At 42.3% G+C, this 24,855-nt stretch overlaps 2 protein-coding genes across 7 annotated transcripts in view; one reads left to right on the forward strand and one right to left on the reverse strand.

Moving 5' to 3' along the window:
- The window catches only part of hdac5 (histone deacetylase 5), a 30,273-nt gene extending 6,821 nt beyond the window's left edge, over positions 1 to 23,452 (forward strand). For 2 of the 6 annotated variants that reach the window (XM_085932871.1, XM_085932870.1), the window contains exons 2-29: positions 2,425 to 2,595; positions 9,339 to 9,425; positions 10,085 to 10,329; positions 10,447 to 10,591; positions 10,702 to 10,807; positions 11,077 to 11,210; positions 11,876 to 12,007; positions 12,084 to 12,193; positions 12,257 to 12,373; positions 12,466 to 12,577; positions 12,756 to 12,863; positions 12,945 to 13,138; positions 13,220 to 13,338; positions 13,418 to 13,610; positions 14,869 to 14,980; positions 15,349 to 15,482; positions 15,566 to 15,686; positions 15,859 to 15,908; positions 16,000 to 16,107; positions 16,196 to 16,251; positions 16,364 to 16,451; positions 16,626 to 16,745; positions 16,853 to 16,950; positions 17,220 to 17,338; positions 17,445 to 17,578; positions 17,709 to 17,790; positions 18,012 to 18,183; positions 18,259 to 22,263. In XM_085932871.1, the coding sequence (XP_085788997.1) occupies positions 2,574 to 2,595; positions 9,339 to 9,425; positions 10,085 to 10,329; positions 10,447 to 10,591; positions 10,702 to 10,807; positions 11,077 to 11,210; positions 11,876 to 12,007; positions 12,084 to 12,193; positions 12,257 to 12,373; positions 12,466 to 12,577; positions 12,756 to 12,863; positions 12,945 to 13,138; positions 13,220 to 13,338; positions 13,418 to 13,610; positions 14,869 to 14,980; positions 15,349 to 15,482; positions 15,566 to 15,686; positions 15,859 to 15,908; positions 16,000 to 16,107; positions 16,196 to 16,251; positions 16,364 to 16,451; positions 16,626 to 16,745; positions 16,853 to 16,950; positions 17,220 to 17,338; positions 17,445 to 17,578; positions 17,709 to 17,790; positions 18,012 to 18,183; positions 18,259 to 18,298 (3,258 nt within the window). In that variant the 5' untranslated portion in view covers positions 2,425 to 2,573 and the 3' untranslated portion in view covers positions 18,299 to 22,263. Of the gene's footprint in view, positions 1 to 2,424; positions 2,596 to 4,239; positions 5,801 to 9,338; positions 9,426 to 10,084; positions 10,330 to 10,446; positions 10,592 to 10,701; positions 10,808 to 11,076; positions 11,211 to 11,875; positions 12,008 to 12,083; positions 12,194 to 12,256; positions 12,374 to 12,465; positions 12,578 to 12,755; positions 12,864 to 12,944; positions 13,139 to 13,219; positions 13,339 to 13,417; positions 13,611 to 14,868; positions 14,981 to 15,348; positions 15,483 to 15,565; positions 15,687 to 15,858; positions 15,909 to 15,999; positions 16,108 to 16,195; positions 16,252 to 16,363; positions 16,452 to 16,625; positions 16,746 to 16,852; positions 16,951 to 17,219; positions 17,339 to 17,444; positions 17,579 to 17,708; positions 17,793 to 18,011; positions 18,184 to 18,258; positions 22,264 to 23,314 lie in introns of those variants that run through there. The other 4 variants (XR_015068401.1, XM_085932872.1, XM_085932873.1 and 1 more) reach the window with 4 other exon arrangements.
- pex12 (peroxisomal biogenesis factor 12) lies at positions 22,034 to 24,442 on the reverse strand. The gene is made up of 4 exons (XM_085932875.1): positions 24,293 to 24,442; positions 24,003 to 24,130; positions 23,305 to 23,840; positions 22,034 to 23,095 (listed from the first exon to the last, which is right to left on the reverse strand). The coding sequence occupies exons 2-4, from the start codon at positions 24,123 to 24,125 to the stop codon at positions 22,684 to 22,686; spliced, it is 1,071 nt and encodes a 356-aa protein (XP_085789001.1). The 5' UTR covers positions 24,126 to 24,130; positions 24,293 to 24,442; the 3' UTR covers positions 22,034 to 22,683.
- Positions 24,443 to 24,855: the final 413 nt, after the last annotated feature.

The following is a 24,855-nucleotide window of genomic DNA, read 5'->3' on the forward strand; positions in this document are numbered from 1 at the left end:
AGTACTGAAGTATTACACGTTGAATTATGTGAATGGTTGTTTGTGTGTGTGTTTGATATTTGGCAGTAGTACATGACTACACTTGTTTTTTTGTTTTGTTTGTTTTTGCTTTATATATATATATATATATATATATATATATATATATATATATATATATATATATATATATATATATATATATATATATATGTATATAAGAAAAACTGCAAGTGTAATAATCTGCATGTGTACTACATAGAAAAAAGAAGGGTGGGACGAGAAGTTTTTCTACTTCACATTCCCTTTGAAAATGCAAACCTCTCTGAACTATGATAACTATTGATGTTGTCTGTCTTTAAAACTTTTCGCTTTATTTTGTAATGTGTTTATCCGTCCTTCCATCTATTTTCGGAAGCGCATTTCCTCACCGGGGACGCGACACGTGCGTGCTGGAGCTCTTCCCAACTGACTTCTGTTCAAATAAATCAAAACAAATTGAAAACTCTACCACTTTAAAACATATCAGGTACATATCCAGTTTTATTGTACAGATACCAATCACATTGACGGAAATGCCACCTTCACCGTACTTACAAGTTCACTCATATACTGACAAGTCAATTCATGTGTATGTTAATATAACAACAAGAAACACATTGCCTCATACATGACATACAATCCAATCCTAATCCCACTGAATCGAACGGAATTGATTCGTTCCACTTGAATTTAATTGCACTCCATTTATGACTCCATATCGAATCGTGTTTGACTGAAGGAAGCACACCACGAGTTAATATTCATACCTGTCACGTAACACTTTAGCACCAGTTCTTGCCTTTTTCTTTGTTGACAAGTCAGATGAGAGATTTATGAGGAGGAAGTTACTGCTACATTAATAGGTAGCAGGAAATGTAGCCGTAATCACTTTCCATCATGCCTGACTCTTAAAAATGGCGGACGTCGTGCCCGTGCCAAGCGGCAAAGTCATCGAAAGACAAACTCAGTGTGAAGGTAGATTACAATGGCAGTCACATTTTTCTGAAATTGGAAGGTCATGGTTTAATTGCTGTCTCAAGTCTGTCAATTCTAGTTTCGGTCTGGGACGTTGTGGTTTTGAGCACGGCCCGACTCCTAAACTGTTGCATGTTAGTGACAGTTCTTAATAGTCAACATGAACATGAGCATCCTTCTTATTAACAAACTGGCCTCATTCTCAGAACACTCTTTGCAGTTGAATTCCTCCATGTCACCTCCTCCCACAGGAGCTTCGAGCTCTCTGCTGATCGTTTGGTCGGAAGGACTTTGGATGAGGGATTTGCAGCTGTATAATGTAGTGTCCCCCCCCCTCCCAGAAGTCAGATCTCAGAGGTCAAAGGGTGCATTAGGCGCATTAGTTGCATAATATCTCTACGGACTGTGCACTGTAACCCACTTTCAACTTCTAGTGCCCTGTTTTTGGTAAACAGACGCCCGCAAGAAATGCTTAGGTGAAGCGTTACCACGGCAGCCTGCTCTTTGGTTGCCAGGCAGCACTTCCTGCTCCTCATATGCATGGGAGGGGCTAGGTATTTTAGGAAACGCTGGTGTGAAGAAGAGGAGGAGGAGGAGGAGTGAGAGTGAAACATTTCTATTTTTGTTGTTTCTTTGGCAACATTTGCGTGCATGTTCGAGTCTAGTGAAGTACAGAGGCACCAGATTCTTCATTTCCCGTCTGACTTTCTGTTTATCGACTTTTTAGTACAGTCGACCAGCAGGTTAGTCTGGTTACCTCCATAGGTCAAAGTATTGCACTCTGACAGACAGACAGACAGACAGACCTCTTAATAAAATGTCAACAGACTTTGATGTGCTAAGAGATGTTCAATTATTATTAATTGATGAGATATGTTTCGTACATTAATGCTTCTCTGAAGCATAATAATAAGGCAGTGAAGTTAACGAATGCATATATTTGGCATCTAGGCTCATTTTCAGTCAGCAATGAGGGTGCAAATCACAGGATGGGATGATCCTCCAAATCACATTACAGCTAATTACTTTTGACATTCAGGCACAAGTTTGTTGTCATGCATTTGGACAATTACCCTGAATGCTAATTTCGCTAAGGGTTTTTCTTTATTTTGCGAGTGTTGTAGTTGTTGTTATCAATGTAGGGCCAGTAGGTGGCAACAGACTACTGTGGAATTGGTTCCCAAAGCAGATGTTAGTTAGTCTGGGGGGAGTGCCAATTTGTCATGAAATTTGCTGACCCAGTCCACAAAAAAATAAAATAAAAAATCATCTGGTGTGAAGAACAAAATAAGCACCAATTTTTATTTATTTATCTATTTATTTTTACTTTTGCAGTTGAAACTTTTAATTTCCATTCTTCATATGTAAATAACATAAGCTCCATTTTAACTCATATCTCAATGTTGTTGTTTTTTTTTTTTTTTCCAGAGGTTAACACTAAGGAAGAGGTTTCATCTGTTTATCCGTCCATCCATCCATCATCTGTCCTGCAACATATGGCTGACACAGAGGACCCACTTTAAAACACACGCACAAAGACTCAAAGGAGCAGAACGCAAAGGCCACATTCAGCCTTCATGAATTCATCACACACCACTGGTAGGTTTTATTTTTTATTTTTTAAATGTCAGAAAGTATATAATATATATATATATATATATATATATATATATATATATATATATATATATATATATATATATATATATATATATATATATATATATATATTGGTGCCCCCCGACTGCACAATGTCAGTTGTCACACTGACTGTAATTTGGTTGTCATGGGTACAGATAAAGCACATGCACACACGCTCACATATGTATATACACACAAAGACACAGTGTGAATCCAGTGGTTGATGCGCCTCAAATAGAAACGCAGAGATGAGTCATCCTGCAGTACACACACACACACACACACACACACACACACACACACACACACACACACACACACACACACACACACACCTTCAGCAGATGTGTTTAGTATGTGAGACCATTTGAGATATCAGATATGTTGCTTCGGTACGTTTTTGTCACCTTCTGAATTGAAATAAAAATCAAATACATATTTTAACATTACGAAATGATAATGTTGTAGCAGGGTATTATTATTATTATTTTTTTGGAAAAGATATACAATTTGATTTTTGCATTCTGCCTGTGAGTCATACTGAAACGTACACGAGTCTGCCCATGGACATCCAGAGCTGTTTATGCAGGAGGTGAGGATGATGAGGGTGAGGAGGAGGTGGAATGAAGGTGACGAATTAATGAAAATGTTTTAATGAGATTTTCTTTCCTGGAAAGGAAACAGGTGTTAAGGCAGCCTAAAACAGAAGAGTCATAACAATTTATCTTATGATGATCATCTCCGTATCGTTCGAGTATACTTAAAGCAGCTTCACTTTAAAATCAACGGCTGAATGGAACAAACAAATACTATAAATAGCAGCCAGTAGTTTCAATTAATAATATCCACACTGACAGCAAAGTGCGCAGTGCAGCTTTTGCTTACACCGTGATGATGCTTGGTGGCATCTCCCAGGTGCACCTCTCTAAAATGCCCCACTTGAACACACATATATTTTGAAGGTCTTGTCATGGTCTTGCATTTTATGCTTTGGAAGACTTGCAGAAACGAATGCTCTTGAAGTGTTCAACCTTTGTTATGGCTTTGAAAATAGACTTTTATACTCCCCGAAATGCGACTTAAACTCCGAAGAAACGGATGTTGTCATTCTGCATATTTTGACTCGTGCGATTTATACTCTGTGGGGGGGGGAAAAAAAATAATAATTACCCTCCGTTTAGTCCAAAATCCATGCTGAAACGAATGTTTTGTGCAAGTGGTGAGTTGAGGGCGAGAGAGATGACAGATTCCAACTTACTTTGTCACAGCCACCTAAAGCAGTGAAAAATTCTTCCCTAGGTTGTCACGATCGCAGTCCCGCTGAGCGATTGACAGGTGAATTGCGGAAAGTGCAGGCCAGAAACATGACATTGGTGTGCATCCCTATTCCCTCCCACACCTTGCCCCCCCCCCCCAGCTAGAGGCTTATCTCATGCTCTCTCTCTCTCTCTCTCTCTCTCTCTCTCTCTCTCTCTCTCTCTCTCTCTCTCTCTCTCTCGTTCTCTCTCTCTCGTTCTCTCTCTCTTTCTCTCTCTCTGTCTATTTATATCTGCAACTCCTCCTTCTCTCAGGCAGGCTATTTCCATCTCCAGTCCCTCCATCACCCCCCTTGCAACTCCCATCTTGGTGTCTCTTCTTTATTCTTCATTCGATGAAAGCTGCAAGGAAGACTCAGATGTATGACTGGTTTTTCTCCTCTCTCTTGAATGAAAGGACAAAAGCTGTCGGTGACCGCTTATCCGTCTTAAGGTCCTCTCTAGTCATTGATCTACTTTCTGCCAAGCCTCCACCGCTTTCTGAGAGCGTCACATAGCCACTTTCGTATGCACACGCACACCCACACACACCCACACATGACTGTCAGACAGTGAATATTAGCTGTCTGACCAGCACTTATTTCTAGTGGGTGTATGAAGGTTGCCAATGCAGCAAGCCCCCCCCCCCCCCCCCCTTTTTTCTTTTTTTTTTTTGTGTGTGTGAATCTTCACCGGAGTCATAAGAGGATAGTATAGGCTCCTCGGCTGCTCATTTTTCCGGAAGGCTCGTATCGCCGCTCGTCTCGGTCTGCCGGAAAATTTCCTTGTTTTTCTTTCTCTTTTCATGTCATTGGCTTCCTCGCCCGCCCTCTTTTGCTTCCATTTCCCTCTCTCTATCGTTCTCTCAGCACTTGATTCTAATTTTGGAAGCATGGAACCTCGGGGAGTGCTCTCCCAAAGCTATTTATGTCCTCGCCTTTCCTTATCTTCCTCCTCTCCTCCTCTGCCTCTCATCAGACAGGAGGAGAAGAGCGTGAGGATCCTTTGATGCAGGGGAATTCAGCGTCTCCTCGTATCTGTTTTGGTGCGGCGTTATTAGCTGTGGGAAGTGGCGAAGACGCAGCTGCAGCTCGCAGCTAGTCCATCCTGATGCAAAGCCACCGCACACATGGAGCCCACGGCGTCCATCATTTCGCAGCCGATGGAAATGTGGGAACTTTTACAAAGTGCCTCTCGGTGATTGTCCGTTTTCTTCACTTTGTTGGGGGAAGACTTGGATTGGATGCAAACTTCTTGATTTGAAAGACCAGCCAGCGTTAAGCAAACTTGCTCTGCAGGGATCTGGACTCCAGATGATATAGAAACACCACGCCGTACAAAGCTTAGTCTATTCGAAGGAGTTTCTTGCAATTGGTCTCATCTTCCGATTCATCCTTTCAATTTCATCGATTCATCCGGCTGAACCCAAGGGAAGACTTTTCGGCATCATAGAAGAGGAGAAATTTACAATAAAGCGACTTGACATTCTACAAAGAATTCCATAATCAAACACAGCATTGTATTTTGGATTTTTCAATGGAATTTCCCCAATTCAAAGAATGAAAAAAAACCAGCTTTCAACTTAAAAAGCTTGTAAATGATTACTCATATCCTCCCCAAAATGAGTAAGCCGCACTTCTTGAATACATGGCAGTCTTCTTGAAAAGGATCTGAATCGTTTTGAGAGAAAGTTGCGCGCTTCTCTTCTTTTGGCATGCTGTTGCATCCCACGGTGTCAGGATTGTGCACCATGTTGCAGACCATTTATGAGACGGAGTCGTGTTTTTCCTCTGCCGCCACAGACAGCCAACAGCCTCTGGAGCTCCTGAGTAGCAGCAGGGGCTCCACCACTGCCATGCCCACAGCCGGTGAGTCATCTCAGGGATGGGGAGAAGGGGGGGGGGGGGGTGTCTTTTATTGATCGATATCAAAACTACGGCTCTCCTTATTAATTGCTTTTAAAGTTCATGTTGTTTCTGGATGTTCACGTTGTTTGACGAAACGGATCGGCGGACCCCTGCCTTCGTTTGCTCTGCCAAGACTTTCTTTTGCATATAAATGAGATGGATTGTGTAAAGGTTTCAATTCTATTCCTGCATCTTTGTGATGCTTTATGAATTTGGTTCCTCGACTGGGACAGTATTAGCGGAGTGACAAGATAGAAATGTGAAGCGGGCTTAGGTGTGACTGGCAATTGGACAAAGGTACAGGAAGGTAAGCAGAGTCGGGAGTTGGGATTTGGTGCCAACAGCTAAATATATTTGGAACAAGACATGCGTACATTGCCTCTAATCCCCTGCTCCATTGACACATTGATTTCTGACACGGATGTGTCGTCCTTAAGGAAAGGCTGTTTTTAGCAATATACATTAGAACCTTCAAAATACAATTTCTTTCTATTAAAAAAAACCCCAAAACATTCCGTTGAACAAATGCTAGAAATAAAAAAAAATCTGAAGATTTTCTTCTTTTTTTCCGGAGAATTTAATATTCATCTGCTACTAAAAAAAAAATCTTGGTTCCTGTTAAAAAAAAATACAAATAAAATGTTTCTGAGGCTGTTTCTGAAGTCAAATATCCTGAGAAGGTTCACTTGAAATTTGAATGCAACACATACTTATATTGTAAGATAATCCTAGATGTATTTATCTTGTCATCCATTTTATACTCCAATTTGAAACCCAATAGTCTCCGTGGTTACTTGTATTTTCATCCGTAGGTGAGGAGCACGTCTCGTGACGGTAGCTGGGATTCCACTCAAGTGCAGTTAAATTTAGCAGAGGCGTCGGTGGGCCACCTCCAGCCCGCTTTTTTTCGTGGAGGTTTGAAACGGCCATACGTATACACAACGCATCAATTAAAATCACGCATTGAATTGAAGCCATCACGTATGAATCATTCTGGTTATAGAGTAATGATTGTCTTTTGCGCTTAGTTATGACAATTATTTGTGTTCTATTACATAATACACTGCATTAACTGTCCCACTGTGTGGTTGACATTTGTCACAGATTTCATCAAGCACAACTTTCATCTAAAAATACCGTACAAAGCGGATGTCCTTTTCCCAGCTCCACTTCCAAATTAAGATAAATCCAATCAAATGTAATTGATCAAGGATACTGCTTATGATTGACTACCATCAATAAAAACGTGTGTTCCTATTTGAATGGAGTGGCATAAAAAGAAGGAAAAATGGAGGCTTCTTTATGTAAGGCAACATTAAGACAGCATCTCTCTGGTATGACCTAACTATCCCCATCATGCATCTGGCCCACCCATCATTTCCTATGGCAACAAGACACATGTGACTACTCTCTCTAACTGTAGGCTTCTAATTTGTCCAAAGCACACACGGCCATTATACTATTTTTACCTTTTCGGTCTTCCTCACTGTGTCCCTCTGCTGTTTTGCAGGGCTGACGTCATTGTGTCTATTTTGCCGGAGCGGTGCATTATGAACAAGACAGGGAAAGAGTCGAGATGGATATTGTTTCCCCCCAAAATAACACTCTGCAGTAGCACTGCAAGGAAGAATCAATTATAGAAGAAGAGAAACAAAGAATTCATTTATAAACAAAACTCTAACCTGTCCTTTGTCTTTTTCAAGACGGAAATTCCCTGCCAAAGCAATTGACGGCTTCAAACGACGACTGTAATTATAGTCGTGACTAATGATGACTGAAACTAATTTAGAATAATAAAAACTCTCTGTTAGAGATGTTAGAAAAGTTCTTTCAATGTTTTTTTTTTTTCATTTATTGCCAAGCCCGACAAGTACTCGATTAAGTCCAGTGGAGAATTTTTATTTTATGGACAAGCTGGATGCATTTTTTTTTTTTTTTTTAAATTGCATTTGCTCTGATCCATATCTTTGTTTGTGTCGAATTGCATCTAACCGTTAAGGGGCTAATATTATTGAGTGAAAAGTTAATTCCACCCGCCACTTTGCCAGACTGTACGTTAGTGTGAGTTTGTGTGTGTGTTTACAGGACTATAAATGTCTTTAGTTTGACGTCAGAAGCTGGCTGCTGTGGAATGCTGCTCTCTTGCCAAGAGGGCTGTTGTACACACACTCACAGTCCAGTCTCACATCTACACATACACATCGGGACAGTGTGTGTGTTGTAGTGGAAAGGGAGACACGTGCGTCACCGTGAAACACCAGAATATTTGTTTAGGTAATTGAGAAGTGAGTGGCTGCACACATATTCACAGACACACATCGTGTTTATCTACCAGAATTCAGTTTTAGACGCTTTGACTCTTGCCAACATTTTTTTTTTTTTCATAGCAGCAGGAGCAGCAGCAGCACCAACCGCAGTTGACTGAGCCAACCGAATGGTCACACACCACCAAATATAAAACTGCCTTGATTCTTTGGTTGTATGTCTTTGCATGTGTGGGGCATATTTTTAAAGAACCAATGCCACCAATATCTTTTTATTTTATTTTTAATTACGTATATTTGCACAAGCTCCAGTTCCTCAAGTGTACCCAAGCCACTGACCCAACGACAGTTCCAAAGGTCCAAAATCCTAATTCTTTGTGAGGAAGGTCTGATTTAATTTCCTGTCCAGCCAGCAGATAGGAAATGTCCTACTGCTCTAATATACCATCTTCAGGAAGTAGCCTAATCCATTATCAGGGATCAGATGAGCTCAAGAGACAGTAGCCAACAGAATGTGGCAGATCAGGGTCACTGTTGGCTCGCTTCTCAAAAGTCCCACCCGCACACACACACACACACACACACACACACACACACACACACACACACACACACACACACACATCCATTAATGAGTGTAGCTGACAGAAGCCGATAAGCTAATTAGGGGTGTCTATTCTGAAGTTACTGAGTCTTGCCTTGTCTAGTCTGTCTGATATCCAGCTAAATACACGATTTACATACATACAAGGTAGAAATTGTGATATTGTAAAAAAGTCATTTCAAACAGCAGTGAAGAAATTGAGGTATGCAAGACCCCCCCCCCGAATGAACCAATTGGCTCTGTGGAAATAACACCGACACCTTTATCGATAATGGTGTTGTCATATTTGCAACTTACAGTGTTCCAGTTTGAAAACTGTGATGTCATTTTTAGTCGACAGCAAGTGGCAAAACGCAGCAAGTGGCAAAATACTATACAATAGAACTTTAAAAATTGATATAGCGCATTTTACCGCAGCTCGAACAAATCAGGTCACATGTTTCTTTGTTTGTTTGTTTGTTTGTCTTGACTGATTAGTGAGAAGATTGTCACATCACATATTAGACTCTTGCAAATCTTGAGGCTGCGTTCCTCTCTTCTTACATTATCTGAATGCAGAACGTGATGGAATAGGCCGTTGCGCCTCCGACAACATTGTCCAGACTAATCAGTAATTCTCTTTCTCTCGCAGTAGTGGAGGTGAAAAGCAGCCTCCCATCAGGCATGCAGAGCCCGGCAGGAACAGCAAGTGAACAGCGAGGAGTGGCTGGAGAAGGTGGTGAGTGTCTCTTTGGTTCTTGGTTGTGCATGCCTGGGACGGAAACGTTCTGTCTGAATTTGAAGTAAATGTATGATTGATTGACGGACATGCTTATGACTTTTGTGATCACCTAATTTGATCACAAATATATCTTTTTTGTTTTCTTTATCTATGCTCAAAGTTGATTTGCATTGCTATCAACCTTGGTATTGGGCACACATTCAGGGGCTAATTATCTTTTTGTGCTCAATTTGCCAATCTTATAAAATGTGCGGCGTGCTTTTCCTTTCCCTTTAACAAACCACAATTCTCTGATACATAAAAGTGCCTAAAATGCGTCATTGCTTACTAAAATACCCTCAAGCACAAAGTCTTGTGATGGAAACGCAAATGTCTGACGCACCAAACCAAGTGCACTTGTATGGAATAATACCTCAGGCGTGCGAGTTTATGCTTTAGCAGACTCTTTTGACCTTCATGAGAGATCATCAAGGGTGATATTTTGCATCCTTTCCTCACTTGGATCAGAGATTATATTTTGGGGTTTATAGTGTGTGTTTGAATGAAGCAGTGTGTGCATGTATGTATGTTGTTGTTTTTTTTTTTTTCCCTTCTTCATGATGGATTATTGTTTTACTGGTGCGACTGAAAATGTAAATGCGCTTACTGGTTCCCAGGTTCCGAAGAAGGCTCAGGTGGTGGAGGAGGCCCCGTCGACCTGCGCACCGAGCCCAGGTTGGGATCTTTGCCAGTGGGAACTACAGGAGTGGACACCACTTTGAGAGAGCAGCAGCTCCAGCATGAACTAGTACTACTTAAACAGCAGCAAGAACTCCAGAAACAACTGCTATTTGCTGAATTCCAGAAAAAACATGAAGTGCTAACCAGACAACATGAAGTCCAGCTGCAGGAACATCTGAAGGTATTTCATGTATATGCTTTGAAAAAAAAATATATATATATTTTTTTTTTTTTTCAGTCACATGACAGCATGATTTTAATTTTTTTTTGTCATTCCGCTAATTATATCGTTTGTAAGCAACAACAGGAACTGCTGGCTGCAAAGCGACAGCAAGAGTTGGAGCAGAAGCGAAAACTGGAACAACAAAGACACGAAGAGCAGGAGAAACAACGACTGGAGCAACAGCTGCTTCTACTTCGGAATAAGGAGAAAGGCAAAGAGAGTGAGTTGCTTTTCCCCAGAATGCAACAGTGCATGGCTTTTTTTTCTCTTTACAATGCATAAGACAAAAAGGTCTTTTCATTAACAACATTTGTTTGTTTGTTATAAAAGGTGCCATCGCCAGTACCGAGGTCAAGTTGAAATTGCAGGAATTCCTTCTGAATAAGAAAGAACCCGGCATCGGCGGACTGAACCATTCCTTCTCCTCAAAGTGCTGGTAAGTATTTCTGCCAGCAATATTAATCAAGCAGGCACAAAGAAGAGTCGAGTCGTCGCCGCGTGCTTTTAGTGTTTTCCTCAGGCAAACAATTTCCCTCGGCTTATACGACCTTTGACTCGGGTAACACACTCGCCATATTTATGACCACGTGCGACTCATCTGCCGTAAATGTATAAATGTTCACTTTTGATTGATATTGTCAGTGACCTGTTTCGATATTTGCGCAAACTCTGCTAAAATGATTGGCTACCTTTTTGTGTCTTCAGGGGAGGCCAGAACATTTGCCTGGAACTAAATTCACCACCCCAGAGTAACACTCCAGGAACTCCTCCATGTTACAAACTTCCCACGTTACTGGGTAACTACGAGGGCAAGGATGACTTTCCGCTCCGCAAAACAGGTAGAGGACTTTCGGCCATTGCCGTGACAATGAACAGGAAAAGAAATGCAGAATTGATGGAATTGCTTTCCTGGAACAATTGATTGACCGTAGTTATCATTAGGTTTTCACTAAAAAGGTGGTGTGGAGTGTTTTGGTTCAGGTGATTGCAAGGTCAACGCTCACCTTGTTTTAATGGGAGGCTGTTGACGTATCCTCCAGCAAGATAACAAACCTCCAGTTACTTGTGATGCTGCGTCATCAGCGTGCGAACACCATATGCCAACCCCGATTAATTAGACTCTCAATGACTCGGTGACATTGGAAAAGTGCTTTGACTACCAAGCAGGCAGAAAAGAAAAAAAGAAAGCCTGGTTGCCATTTCACAAGGAAGAAAATTGCCAAAAGAAGCTCGAATTGAGAAGGGAATATGAAAAGTAAATCTGATCGGGGTGGGTTCCATTGCGACTCTTGGCGAAAACATTTTGTTTCCGAGGCGCACGTGAATTACGTTCGAAAGCAACACCGTGTTTTTGTCATTTAACACAATGCAGATATGCTGTTTTTAGAACAAAAATATCTTTCTCTCAAGTCTACTTAATCGCTCATGTGAAACAAATTAGTTCTGAGATGTGACGTTTTTTTTTTTTTTCCTCTTCACGCTTCCTCCTTTTTCTGTCACCTAGTGTCGGAGCCTAACCTGAAGGTGCGTTCACGGTTGAAACAGAAAGTAGCAGAGAGGCGGAGCTCTCCACTCCTTCGAAGGAAAGATGGAACTGTCATTAGCACCTTCAAGAAAAGAGCCATTGAGATTTCAGGTTACTAAATAACACGATGAAATATTATCCTGGTGAAATATGGTGCAAATTCCATAATGTGTTTTTTTTTTTACAGTCTCTCCTCTCTGTAGTAGCGCTCCAGGTTCAGGGCCCAGCAGTCCCAATAGTTCCAATTCAGCCATTGCTAATGGCAACACTGGTTCTGTACCCAACATACAGACCGAGGTATACAAACACACATGCTCAGCCACTTGTCTACTACTTTGTAACCCTTCCGTGTGTCTGCAGCTTAGATCCCTTCATCAGACGCTGGGAGCCGATGGGACGCTGAGTCCACTAAGTCTCTACACCTCACCTTCTCTGCCCAATATCTCCTTAGGACTCCCTGCTAACACACACATCACGGTAGGCAAAAGACACACGTTTCATTTTGGTTGACAATGAATGAAAGTAACATGGAAGTCATTAAATGTGATTTGGGCGTTGACACTTGACAGGCATCCCAGAAGTTGTCAAGCCAACAGGAGGCCGAGCGTCAAGCCATTCAGTCGCTTCGGGCAGGTGGAGCTCTAACTGGGAAGTTTCTCTCCACATCCTCTCTACCTGCAGGTATGCGTTATTGATACTTTTGGATCAACAATACACAATTGTATCAACGTTGAGCAAAGCCTTAGTAAAGAATGGGCAATGTAGCTAAACATGAATCAATGTTCAGATCAAATGTTTCTTTTTAAGATTGCTTTTATTTCATTTATGTAGTTTATGAGTATCTTTTTTATTTCTCTAGGGGTGGGACATGATGTCGAGACTCCGAGCTCGCACTCTGCTCATTCTTCGTTATTACAGCACGTGCTACTACTGGAGCAGGCCAGGCAGCAAACGGCAATGCTATCGGGTACACATATGAACGCATATATGCATTGAAACCAAAATGAAATATATTTATTTTTGTAACTCTGACCTTCCACCCAATCAGTCCCCATGTACAGCCAGTCGCCCTTGGTTACAGCAGAAAGAGGCGTGTCCAGCGGCATGCGATGCGTCAACAAGTTGCCCCGCCATCGATCTTTAACTCGTACCCAGAGTGCACCTTTGCCCCAGTCGCCCCAGGCCCTCCAGCAACTTGTAGTTCAGCAGCAACATCAGCACTTTCTGGAGAAACATTACAAGGTATATACCACGTGCACACGGATAATTGCAAATCAATGGCTGCGCTTTTACTTTTTTCTATCCTCCTCTTTATTTGTGTAGATGCTTTCCAAGGGTTCCGATTTACCCAGACCTCCTCCCACTCACCCAGAGGAGACAGAAGAGGAGCTTACAGAGACCAACGACATGCAGGAGGATGACGTAGGGACAAGCGTTCACAGGTGAGCCACAATCGGATGGCTTATTTCCAATCTAAATTAATATTTACAAGATCAATACCTCTCGGTACATTTTGATCAGAGCTCAGACGGAGGCGTCGGATGAGCCCGCCGTCCCCTCTGACAGACTTAGCGTGCACGCAAAGGAGGAAGAACGAGGAGTCGGACACGTGAAAGGGGAAAGCACAGAAAGTGAACTGGATGAAGAAGATGAGGAAGATGATGTCATCCAGCTGGGAGATAGCGAGGAAGACAGCAGGGCGAGCTACTCTCAGGTTAGAAAGCGTTTGGCGACAAGTCCCCGTGCTTATTGCTCACCTGATAAGCTCACTCCTATTTTTTTTGGTATTTGTTTACTATAAGCTTGGTCCAGTCACACAAATAAACGACCAACTCCTCTTTTACTCTATCAGTCTTTGCACCGTGATAGAAATATTAAAGCTTTTTCAGATTCGATCTTTGGTCAGTTTTTACCTCAATAACATGCATGAGCAATTAGTTGTAATATTATGAATCGTCATTTACATTTGAGAGTCCGGCGCACATGCGTATACAGAAGACTCTCAAACTTTTTCATAATTGTGTACCCATCACAAAAAAAAACCCAACCTGTGTAAACCTGTGACTAGATGCATGTTCTTGTAATAACTGACCATGCCCAGTAATTATGTAAGATGTTTTAATTTTATTTTTGGCAGTAAATCACAAGTTTGCCAGCATCATATGACCTCAACTAACGGAGTCATGACACTTTGCCATCAGCAGATGTCAATTTGCAATAATGAAATGATAACCATCTCCTGATCTCATACACCTCATTTAGCACATGACTGTCTGTAGCAGTAGACAGCCTATTAGCAATAGCATTCAACCGTGAAAATGCCTACAGAAAAGGACAATATCACATCACAAGCTTTGCACAAGGTGCCAGCAACACTGCTCTCCTTGTTTATCTCAAAACCATACAACAATTAGATAAGCTGTGAATTGATCTGCATCAATTCAGTGCTTGACCAAAAATAACCATAGAAGGTGTGACAACTTGGAATTGGTCTATAAAATAGCCCGTCGTTGCAATGCTAGTCACTTTTTTTTTTTTTTTTTTGGACATGCTATACATACACACAAACGCATGTCATTGGAATGAGCAAGAAGAGCAAATCTTTCCACTTTCCAGCCACTTTGAAAACTTGCGCACACACTTGATATGACGCTGCATTGACATCACCAGCTGGTGACTCAACCACTGGACTCACTGCCTCGTACGTGTGTGTGTTCCCAAATCTCGGTATCTTGGAGTGTGTTTTTGCGTCCGACCGCCCACACACGATGACTCACCCTGTTCACAGCAGGGAGCACAGCAATATATAGTCTGTATAGAAGCACTTACACAAACCTTCAAGGCCAGACACTAATTCGCACTAATTCACTGAAATGTCTGCGTATACCTTCATAAAAAATATTAAGATACGTATGTGTGCCTTAATTGCCGAGACAAATGAATGAATGGTACTTTTTTTTTTTCCTCATCAGGGCTTGCAACAGATGGGTGTATTCCACTCGTCGTTGCCTCACAGACCTCTGGGAAGAGCGCAGTCTTCTCCTGCGGCCACCGTCAACCCTGTCAGACATCTCTTTACCACGGGTCAGTGTGTGAAACTAAAATGAGCAGCATTCCAAAAAATGGTATCGCCACTTGGTATTGGTACGGGTGACGACTCAAAATTTGAGGACTCGATCTGGAAAAAAAAAAGGGTTATTTAACAGCCATGTCTTTCTGACGCACATGATGATTCACTCATTTGCCCAACTATGGCATTGTAGCACCAACTACTGGTATAGAAGACTTATTTCATTTTTTTGCCTTCATTATCGCGGTATCGGTACCCGCCCACCCGTAATTAGGGCTGTAAATTTTCAATACATGCAAATTGTCCATATGTTTGTGGTTTTGAGTTTTTCACCTCCCCTGCATTTACATTTGCTTTCCTATTCCCGTTTTGCTTCCTGCAGGAATTGTTTATGACAGTTTGATGTTAAAGCACCAGTGCGTATGTGGCAATGCTCATATCCACCCAGAGCATGCTGGGAGAGTGCAGAGCATCTGGTCCAGGCTGCAGGAGACAGGCTTACTGGGCCGCTGCGAGGTAGGCAGACGTGCACTCACACACACTTGTACCTCAAAATAAGTCCAGAATAAGTGTACAAAAAGCTTTCTCGGTCTGAACAGAGAATTCGTGGGCGGAAAGCTTCGCTGGATGAGATCCAGACTGTCCATTCTGAATTTCACACCCTGCTTTACGGAACCAGTCCTCTGAATCGACACAAACTGGACCACAAGAAGCTATTGGGTACAAAATGAATGTTGCCTTCAGATACAAGTTGATTTTGTTTTGGAGTGACTGACACAACAATTCTCATGGTGGAAGGAACACTTGTATCTCAAGCCATCACTGTATTTCTTCTTTGATTTTGACAACACTCGGCCTTCATGTCCTCTTCTCAAACCAATACGTGTTTCAGGTCCAATCAGTCAGAAGATGTACGCCGTTCTTCCGTGTGGAGGAATAGGGGTGAATTATTCCTCTCAGCATCTTTTTGAGTGATCTTCATGAAATAGGTGGCATTTGTTTTTTAGAACCGCTTTACTGCCCTCTGCTGCAGGTGGACAGCGACACCGTGTGGAATGAGATGCACTCGTCCGCAGCTGTCCGCATGGCGGTTGGCTCCGTTATTGAGCTGGCCTTCAGAGTGGCAGCAGGGGAACTGAAGGTAACACTCAGTTTTCTAAAAGAGCGTCAGGTTTGTTTTTTTTTCCCCCAGACCCTCCTTTTACTGTCTTTGTCTTTCTCTGTACCAGAATGGCTTTGCAGTTGTGCGTCCACCAGGGCATCATGCAGAGGAATCCACTGCCATGTTCGTACATGCGTCAGTTAACAAGAAGCGTTTGCTCTTTTTTTTATGTGGCGATTTAAAAAAAATAATAAAAAAATCTGTCTTCTTCTCCTTACTTTTTGTGTGAGAGCAGGGGTTTTTGTTTCTTCAATTCAGTAGCCATCACTGCCAAGCTACTCCAGCAAAAACTGGGAGTGGGCAAGATCCTCGTCGTGGACTGGGTTAGTGATTTTTACACACGCGCTTGTCTAGTCGCAACACGAAATTCATTCCTCTACAACAAGAAAACAGTTTAACCGTTGAAATAAATACGAAACAACCAAATTGTCTGCATAAAAAGTTGACCAAAGCGTGTGTTTCATAATAATGACGGTCTCCCTCGGATGTCACCGCAGGACATTCACCATGGTAACGGCACGCAGCAGGCCTTCTACGATGACCCCAACGTCCTCTACATTTCCCTCCATCGCTACGACGACGGCAATTTTTTTCCCGGTAGCGGAGCTCCCGAGGAGGTAAAGCATTTGTTTACGTCGCAAGCTCGACACCGCAAGTTCCCAATTTCACCTCTGATTTGACTGTACGGAACATTTACAACTCGATCGTTCTATGCTTTCCTCAGGTGGGATCGGGCGAAGGTGTTGGTTTTAATGTCAACATAGCATGGACAGGAGGAGTAGAGCCCCCTATGGGTGATGTTGAGTACCTCACTGCCTTCAGGTAAACACGCTCAACTTTTCGAAATATATATTTTTTTCTAATGATAATATACAAGCCACAACGCAACAGACACTTTAGTGTGACACTGTCACACAAAAGGTAATACAAAATGGTCGCCGATGCTTGTTGTTAATTCATCCGCGAGCCACTCAATGTGTTTTATAAGTCATCGTTTTCAAGATTGTTCATCATCAAGTTAAGCAGCTAGCCTGAAAATGATGTCATCCAATTTACGAACCCATTTTTTTTTCTTCTATGCCTCTGTGCAGGAATGTGGTGATGCCCATTGCTCAGCAGTTCAGCCCAGACGTGATTCTGGTGTCTGCAGGCTTTGACGCAGTGGAGGGTCATCAGTCTCCTCTGGGCGGTTACATTGTCTCTGCCAAATGTGAGTTTCGGTGACCGGTAGCAAAAAAAAAAAGTCTGTCACGCATCCAAAAGTCTTTCACGTGTCGTTGATGCATCTATCGATATGTTTGACTACATTTTGGCAGGTTTTGGTCTGCTCACACAGCTCCTCATGGGTCTGGCTGGTGGGCGTGTTGTTATGGCGCTAGAGGGAGGTCATGACCTCACCGCCATCTGTGATGCATCGGAAGCCTGCGTTTCGGCGCTCCTCGGAGATCCGGTAGGAGGCTTTGCTTATCTTCCATTTGGATAGAGGTTATTGTAGCTGTTTTTGAGATTCACTTTTTTTCCTCCCCCCCCCTGCCTGCTAATGATCTGCTTGGTTGACATTGCATTGTTGTCCTTCACAGAATGACTCTGCATTTCAGTGGCCTCAAGAGAAGCCATGTCCCAAAGCGTGTGCCTCTCTAGAACGAGTGATAGAAATCCAGAGTGAGTCAACGCAGGCACAAACACTCAAGATGAATCGATTCATCGAAAACTAATTAATTGTTCTGTTTTTGGAAATGACTAAACAATACCAAATCAACAATAAATAAAGTTGACGAGCAGTAAATGGGGATTTATCGTTCGACACTTTAGGGCAAAAATAATCGATCCTGACGTCGACGGCGCTTCCTCTCATTCGGAATGTGTTTCTTTGACTCTTTTAGGTAAACACTGGTCTTGCCTCCAGACTTTGTCTCAGACGAGCAGCCACTCGTTATCGGACGGCGCGCAGATTCAATCGGAGAAGGACGAGGCGGACACGGTTAGCGCCATGGCATCTTTGAGCGTCGATGTGGAGCAGTCGGGCACGGCCCCCGACGTCAGCGACGCCGGCAGGTCGGTATCTTACGTTTTGAGAATGGCAGAGTATTTCCGGTTTGTCGATCCCACCCGTGGCATCTTCCTACGCAGGTCTATAGAAGAGCCAATGGAAGAGGAGCCCGTTTTGTAAGAGGGACGCAACCTGGAATGCCACCGTCCGTCACCTCTTCCTGGCTGGCACCTTTACTCTACCTTCCTACGGACCGTGTATAGGTACACACATTCACACCCAGTGGAAATGTTGTGGATGACCTCGAACGGTGGAGGAAAGGCTCACAAAGTCCAGTTCTCTCCACGGGAGGGAGGAGCAGACCAATTGTAAGCGTCTCCACGGCAACCGGAGGGAGGGGCACGTCAGCGGCACGGACACGCCTCTCGTGCGGCGTCGACTCTCCCTCCTCTCCTTTCGACCGGCACACGGCACCACCTTCTTTTTTGTCACGCCTACGAGTGACAGCGCGGCTCTCCGCCGACGGAGCGGGAAGTCGGAAGGTGAACGGAGGACGAGGAGGAACTAGGTGCCTTTTTTTGTCCACACGCACGCACACACACACACACACGTGCGCACTGGCACGCAAACAATAAGAACACATCCAATCAGAAAGAGTAAAGAGCAACCACCGCAGCACCTCAGTGAATCAGCCAAGCAGGACTGAAGGAACACAGCAATGCGCTCGCTCGCTCGCTCGCTCGCTCGCTCGCTCGCTCACGCACGCACACGTCCAGCTGTTGTTTCACTTGGTCACTTCATTTTCCGTGTCGATTTCTTCTCATCTGGTTGCCTTAATTTGTCAGAGAGGAAGAATTGTGACGCATTTGAAAAGACTTTTTGAAAAGAGAGGGCCGGGGTCCGGCCAGCTTTAAAGACATTTTATTTATTCTTGTATAACGTGTGTCGCTTGAAACTACCACATTTTCTTTCCTCTAGAAAAGCGACCGTGGGATTGTGGCATATGGCCACACCATCCCTCTTCTAAATTTTTTTTTTTTTTTTTTTAATTTGTAGTCTTTTTTTTTTTTTTTAATCGTATTGATGTAATAACGTGTCATGTCCTGTTGCCCACAGTTGCATCACAGTGTCAGTCATTTTTCTAAATCTGTATATACTTCTATGTAAAAACAAAACACACACACACACAAGATTTTTTTTTTTTTTATGTAAAAAAAACAAAAAAACACAAGATATTTTTTGAGAATAAATACAGGAAATATATTTATCATCCCTGATGATGACATAGGGATTGGTCAAAATGTTGCGAATATATCTGTGTACTTAAAAGAAAGAGCAGCGAAATTGGATTGTTTCACAAAACTCTGAAGCCTGTCATCTTTATGACAAGCCCATTCATTGAGGGAGGGCTCGTTTATTTAGGTGTATCTCATCAATTGAACGGGTGAGCAGGAAAACAAAAACATTCAGATCAATCTTTTTGAATGCATTCTGCGCTTTATCTGTATCTCAGCTTTTGCCAGATGACAGGATGTGCTAGGGGAAGTTTTGGCAGCTTTGTGATGGTTTTCCCTTTTAATTCATTAGTCACACACACACATGTTGTGTTTTGATCCTGTCAGAATGATGATACCAATATATTCTACAATGATATGATATTTTCATCTGAAGTGAGGTGCAACACTTGTTTAGTGTGGTGGCACTTTTTGATGATGTTATTGTTGTCAATGGAGGTGGACAGCAGGCTCTGGCTCCTCTGGTAGGACCAAGCCTGGACTACTTATATGGAGATCTTTGACGAATGCAAAGTTAGTCATATCCAGCAGTGGCATACTTGCTGAAAAATTCACTAATTGCAACTTTTGTCACTTTTGTTGTACGTTTATGCACATGAGCAAGACCATGCAACGTCTCTCCCTTTAAACACAATGCAAACTAATTCTGATTGGAAATGCTAAGTGATGCTTTTAGACCTTTTGGGGGCTGCTTCGCTCTTCGATGTTATTATTTGTACAATGTTATGGTCTAGCTACATTTATCCTTTGGCACATTGAAAGAACTTCTAAAATAGAATTACAGTAGGGACCAACCCTGTTTTGAATAAATTGACACCCGCTTAGAATAGTTTGTAATTTCCTAGATATGCCACAAGATGGAGCCTAAGCAATTTTTTTGATATTGTAATACATGGCCTGAGCACAAAAACAACAAATAGGTGATTTATTTTTGAAAACAATATGTTCCCTAAAAACAGATGTTACCTAGTGGACAGATTTGATTTCCCTCATAACACCAACGTTGGCTGATGTGCTTGTAATTCCAAAAGAAATTTCCCCAAATGACATCAAACCATTTGTATCAGTCTTAAATGTCATTGAAGTGTAAGAAGAAGTTCATCACTGAAAAAAAAACTGCTGACGATGTGAAAACCTCTAATGGAGAAGGAACAGATTAAAGTGACATTTTATACATATCGCTGAGAATCAAAAATACCTTTGTGTCGGAACAGGCACCAAAAGAACAATATGTACCGTTGAAGTAACCCTTCGACCTGATATATGCTTGGGAAACTTTGTTTTTATATCCAGATACTCAATCAATGGTACCCGGGCATACAAAAAAAAAAGAGCACTACAAAGCCAAAGAAAAGCACTTAATCCTTTGAGATTATTCACATCACATTCAAAGAATATGTTCTTAAATTGTTTGACACTCCCAAAAAAAAAGCTGTTAAGAGAGTGTTGAGATGATCTAATTGTTTTATGTCAAACTGTTCCACATGTGTACTTCACTCAACAAAGGTTTATACAACTAACAGTAAAAAGCACATTTCCCTTTGTGCAAAATGTTGACTCCATTTAAAAATATGATGGAGTCTGTTTCTCTTTATCCCCTCATAATCAATCACAGCGACACGTTTTGGGAAAATAACAAAATGTAACTGTGTTTCCTAATATAGCCTACTGGAGTTCAGTTCTTCAAATTTGCTATAACCTGGGCCAACATGGTGGTAAAATCTTAATGAGGGCTCATTGGACAAGGATTTTTTTTTTCCCGCCAATATTTGACAGAATCAGCCAGTTACTTTGATTCATATATATATATATATTGCATTCTTTTGGGGAGGGAGGGGTTGTATGAATGTCATTATCTTTGTCTTATGTTTGAATGTGTTCATGTTTTTCCAAGATAAAAAGTCAGCTAAAATTGGCAAACAAAAGAGGAGATTGCCCGATTTTAAAACAGCTAAATAATTGCTCACGGTAAAATGGCACAAGAAAGTTCATTATCCTTCTTTAGAAATATGGAGATGAATAGAAATTTGGGCATCTTCCTCCCATGAGTTTGTTTTCGAGCAAAGAGTGCCTTGTCGAACACATTGCCCCCCCCCCCCCCCCCTAATAACCTTGGCCAAATGTTCCTATCTGTTTTTGTTGCCTGGCCATTTAGTGTAAAAGCACAGTTTGGAGTCAGGAAGCCAACCTCTATGGTATCCGTTTAAATGTTGACATTTGCGAAGACCAAGCGTGTCCACGACGATAACGAACCCGTAATCCTCCTCTTTTCTTATCTATGTTTGGTACTGTGGTGTACATGTATGTCTCGCTTAACACGTGGCGGGTTAGGAGGAGGACATTTATGACAAAAGGTTGGATCAGTGGGACCTCCCTGCTTTCTTTTCTTTCTTTTCTTTCATGGAGCAGGGATCTTCCCTCTTTTTTTTCTTTCTTCTCTCACGTGGCTCATGACCGAAAACTTTCGAATCTCGTTGGAACCGATCACAAGCACATTCCTTTTGTCCTTCTCGTTGAATTTGAAAACATTTTTCCAGCGTCTACTCACATGTATATAAGTGCGTATAAGTGTACACATGTGCAATACAAGCTATCCAAGCAATCTATTACTGTGACTATTATTGATTATTCTTTGCCCCCCCCCCAACCATCCTTTTTGGTTGAAAGGGATTGCTGACTCTTGTGGTGATTGGCACTCATTCAATTCAGGGCTTTGTGGACATTGCCTATTTTCAATATCCTTCACTGTAAAGTTGTGATGTTGATCCTAAATATCTGTTTCTTTGTTGTTTTTTTAAGTGGGCCTGTTGTTAAACTTGTCTGGAAAGTCAATAAACCAATTCACTGAGCGCTGGTTGCACATTTCTGAGGATTTATTTGCAACAGGCCAACTTTGCTTCCTATTTTTTATCTGCATGTTTAAAATTCTTTTTTTTTTTTTTTTTGCTTTGATGCATATGTGATGTTGTTTATTACATTGCATCTACGGAGTAAAAGGACAAAAACACAAGTTAAAATACTTGAAGTACAATTTGATCAAGTAGATCCATGATAATTCACATTTGATACAAAGTTTGATTAGATGGAAAAGTACACTTGATTCAAAAGTGATTGGTTGGACTTCCAACTGGACGATGATGGAAAGCATCTTATTTGACTTCATTATTCCTCGAGCTACTCAGCATTTCTCCAATGTCTCCATCACACAGTGATATCAAACACTTTCCAAATCTCAAGAGGAGAAGTTGCTCTATTAGAGCCGAAAAACTTTTAAGTGTCTGGCGAGTAAATTTTAATGAGATGCTGCAGTTCAGTCACGTAGCCGGTGAGAGGACAACGACGATTGGCTTTCACGTACGTGTAGATGCAGCGGTAACAAAAAACAAAGCCCGACGTGGACAGCACCGTGGCGTTTACGCGAAACCTCCTGCAGAGCGGACACCGCGACACGTCGGCCGCCGCCTCGCGCAGACTGTCCTCCTTGAGGTCGGCCGTGTGTAGGTGGAGGGGGGGCGGGGGCGCTGGGAGGGACGTGAGGCTCTTCACCGTGGCCCGGTTGTCGGACGAGTACCACCACTCTAGGAACTGCAAGAAGAAGACCCCCAGAGAGAGGGAAGTGGACAGGGAGACGGCCACGCCCTTCGCCGCTTGTGACGTCAACCCCCACACCCTCTGCAACACACTGCAAACAGAACTTCAGTCATTATCCGATTATCCTTTTTAAACGTGTTGAGAATGAATGGATGTTTTTACTGCCCTCTAGTGGTCAAATCACGGAAGTCTTCAGGTATACAGTACATGCCAGATCTTAATGAGATCCAATACCGTTGTGTTTAAATCTACCTTAAGAGGATAAGTCTTAACGGAAAGCAATGATTGATTGATTGATACCTGTCCCCAGCCGGACTTCCCCCTTCGCTTGCGTTCATCTCCATCACTCGGACATCTCGCTGGTTGAGTCGAGCCAGTCGGACCCTCGCCAGCCACAGCAGAGGATTGTGAGTGCGCGCCGCTCCGAAGACAAAGAGCAGCCGCTGACAAAAAATCCAAGCCCGCCAGGCCGAGTCGACGTACGGGTAGGCCGTCACGGCCGCCCGGTACAGCCTCTGACTCCTGCTCTGCGCCAGCCGTATGGAGAAGTCTTCTTCTTCCCTTTGGCGCGCTAAAGTGGCCTCCAGCTTGGCTCGGAAGTACGGTACGAGGCACAGGAGAAGAAGAGAGCGCCAACGGGCTTTGGTGTGCAGGCCCAGGTCGGCGGAAAGACCCTGACCTATTGAAACCCTTTTCAGACCGTAGAAGTTCTCAGAGAAGGAAGCGCTACAGTGGGATAGGAAGTGCTTCTGCAGGAGGACGTCCAGCAGGAGGTAGAACTCGTCAAAGCGGCGCCACAGGAAACCAAAGCGGGACGGGTTGGACTCTGCGAGAATCTGAAGTTTACAAGGGAGGCAAAATATTTTTTTTGCACGTCATCTTAAACTGTTTTATTTATGATTTAACTTTGATGCAACAAGATATTTGAACAGAATCATTATTGAATAACTATTGTTTTTTTTTGTATCGAAGTGTTTTCCGGGAGGGAAGTAGCTCACCTTGACGGCGTGTCTCAGCGCTGGTTTCACCGCCTCCATCAGAGACTCCTGAGCCAGAACCTCAAAGATGGACGGCTGGTCCCGAACAGTGCCGGAGGTCAGATGAGCACCGGCCTCAGCCATGACTACTGCACACATGAAGAGGAGGCCAAGTGGAATCAATGGCTGCATGTGTTTGTGAGTGATTTCAGATGCTTCAGAAAAGTACGATGAAGTGAAACTTTGTGCGTGTATATTTGAGTCAAATGTCGTTTTGTGTCAATCTAGGAAGTAATGGAAAAAATCCTTACCCGGGCTCAGTTTAGCTCTGAATATAGAGGTCTTTTGGACTTTCTTTGATATTCCTTGGCGTTTGATTGAGTTTCTTCACCATTCCACGCTGTCATTTCAAACACTGTCCGTTTCCGATTACTGTATTGTGCGGCGATGTTTTGCGTCACTTGCCTGTACTTCCGCATTTTTTTTTTTTAACCAAAACTTTATTTAAACGGTCCGGGTAAGTTTCACGTGTGGTTATCGGTTATTATAAAATAATATAACATAATGTCATGTAATATAACATTATATAATATATAATGTAATATAATATAACATAACATAATGTAATATAATATAAGATTATATAATATATAATGTAATATAATAGAATATGATATGATATTTTATAATATAATACAATATACTCTTGTATGCATGAGATCGAATTAGATTGTGAGGTGTACCTAATGAAGTGTCCAGTTTAATCTTTGGGATTTTCCCAGAAGTGCACACCTACTGGCATATTTCCAGTCAAATTCCACTGAAACTGTCTTTATATAACCTGAAAATTGTGGAAACAGATGGCTGGAGGAGA

Source organism: Syngnathus leptorhynchus, chromosome 16 (assembly GCF_054491065.1).
Source record: "Syngnathus leptorhynchus isolate UIUO chromosome 16, UIUO_Slep, whole genome shotgun sequence".
Taxonomy (NCBI): Eukaryota; Metazoa; Chordata; class Actinopteri; order Syngnathiformes; family Syngnathidae; genus Syngnathus; species Syngnathus leptorhynchus.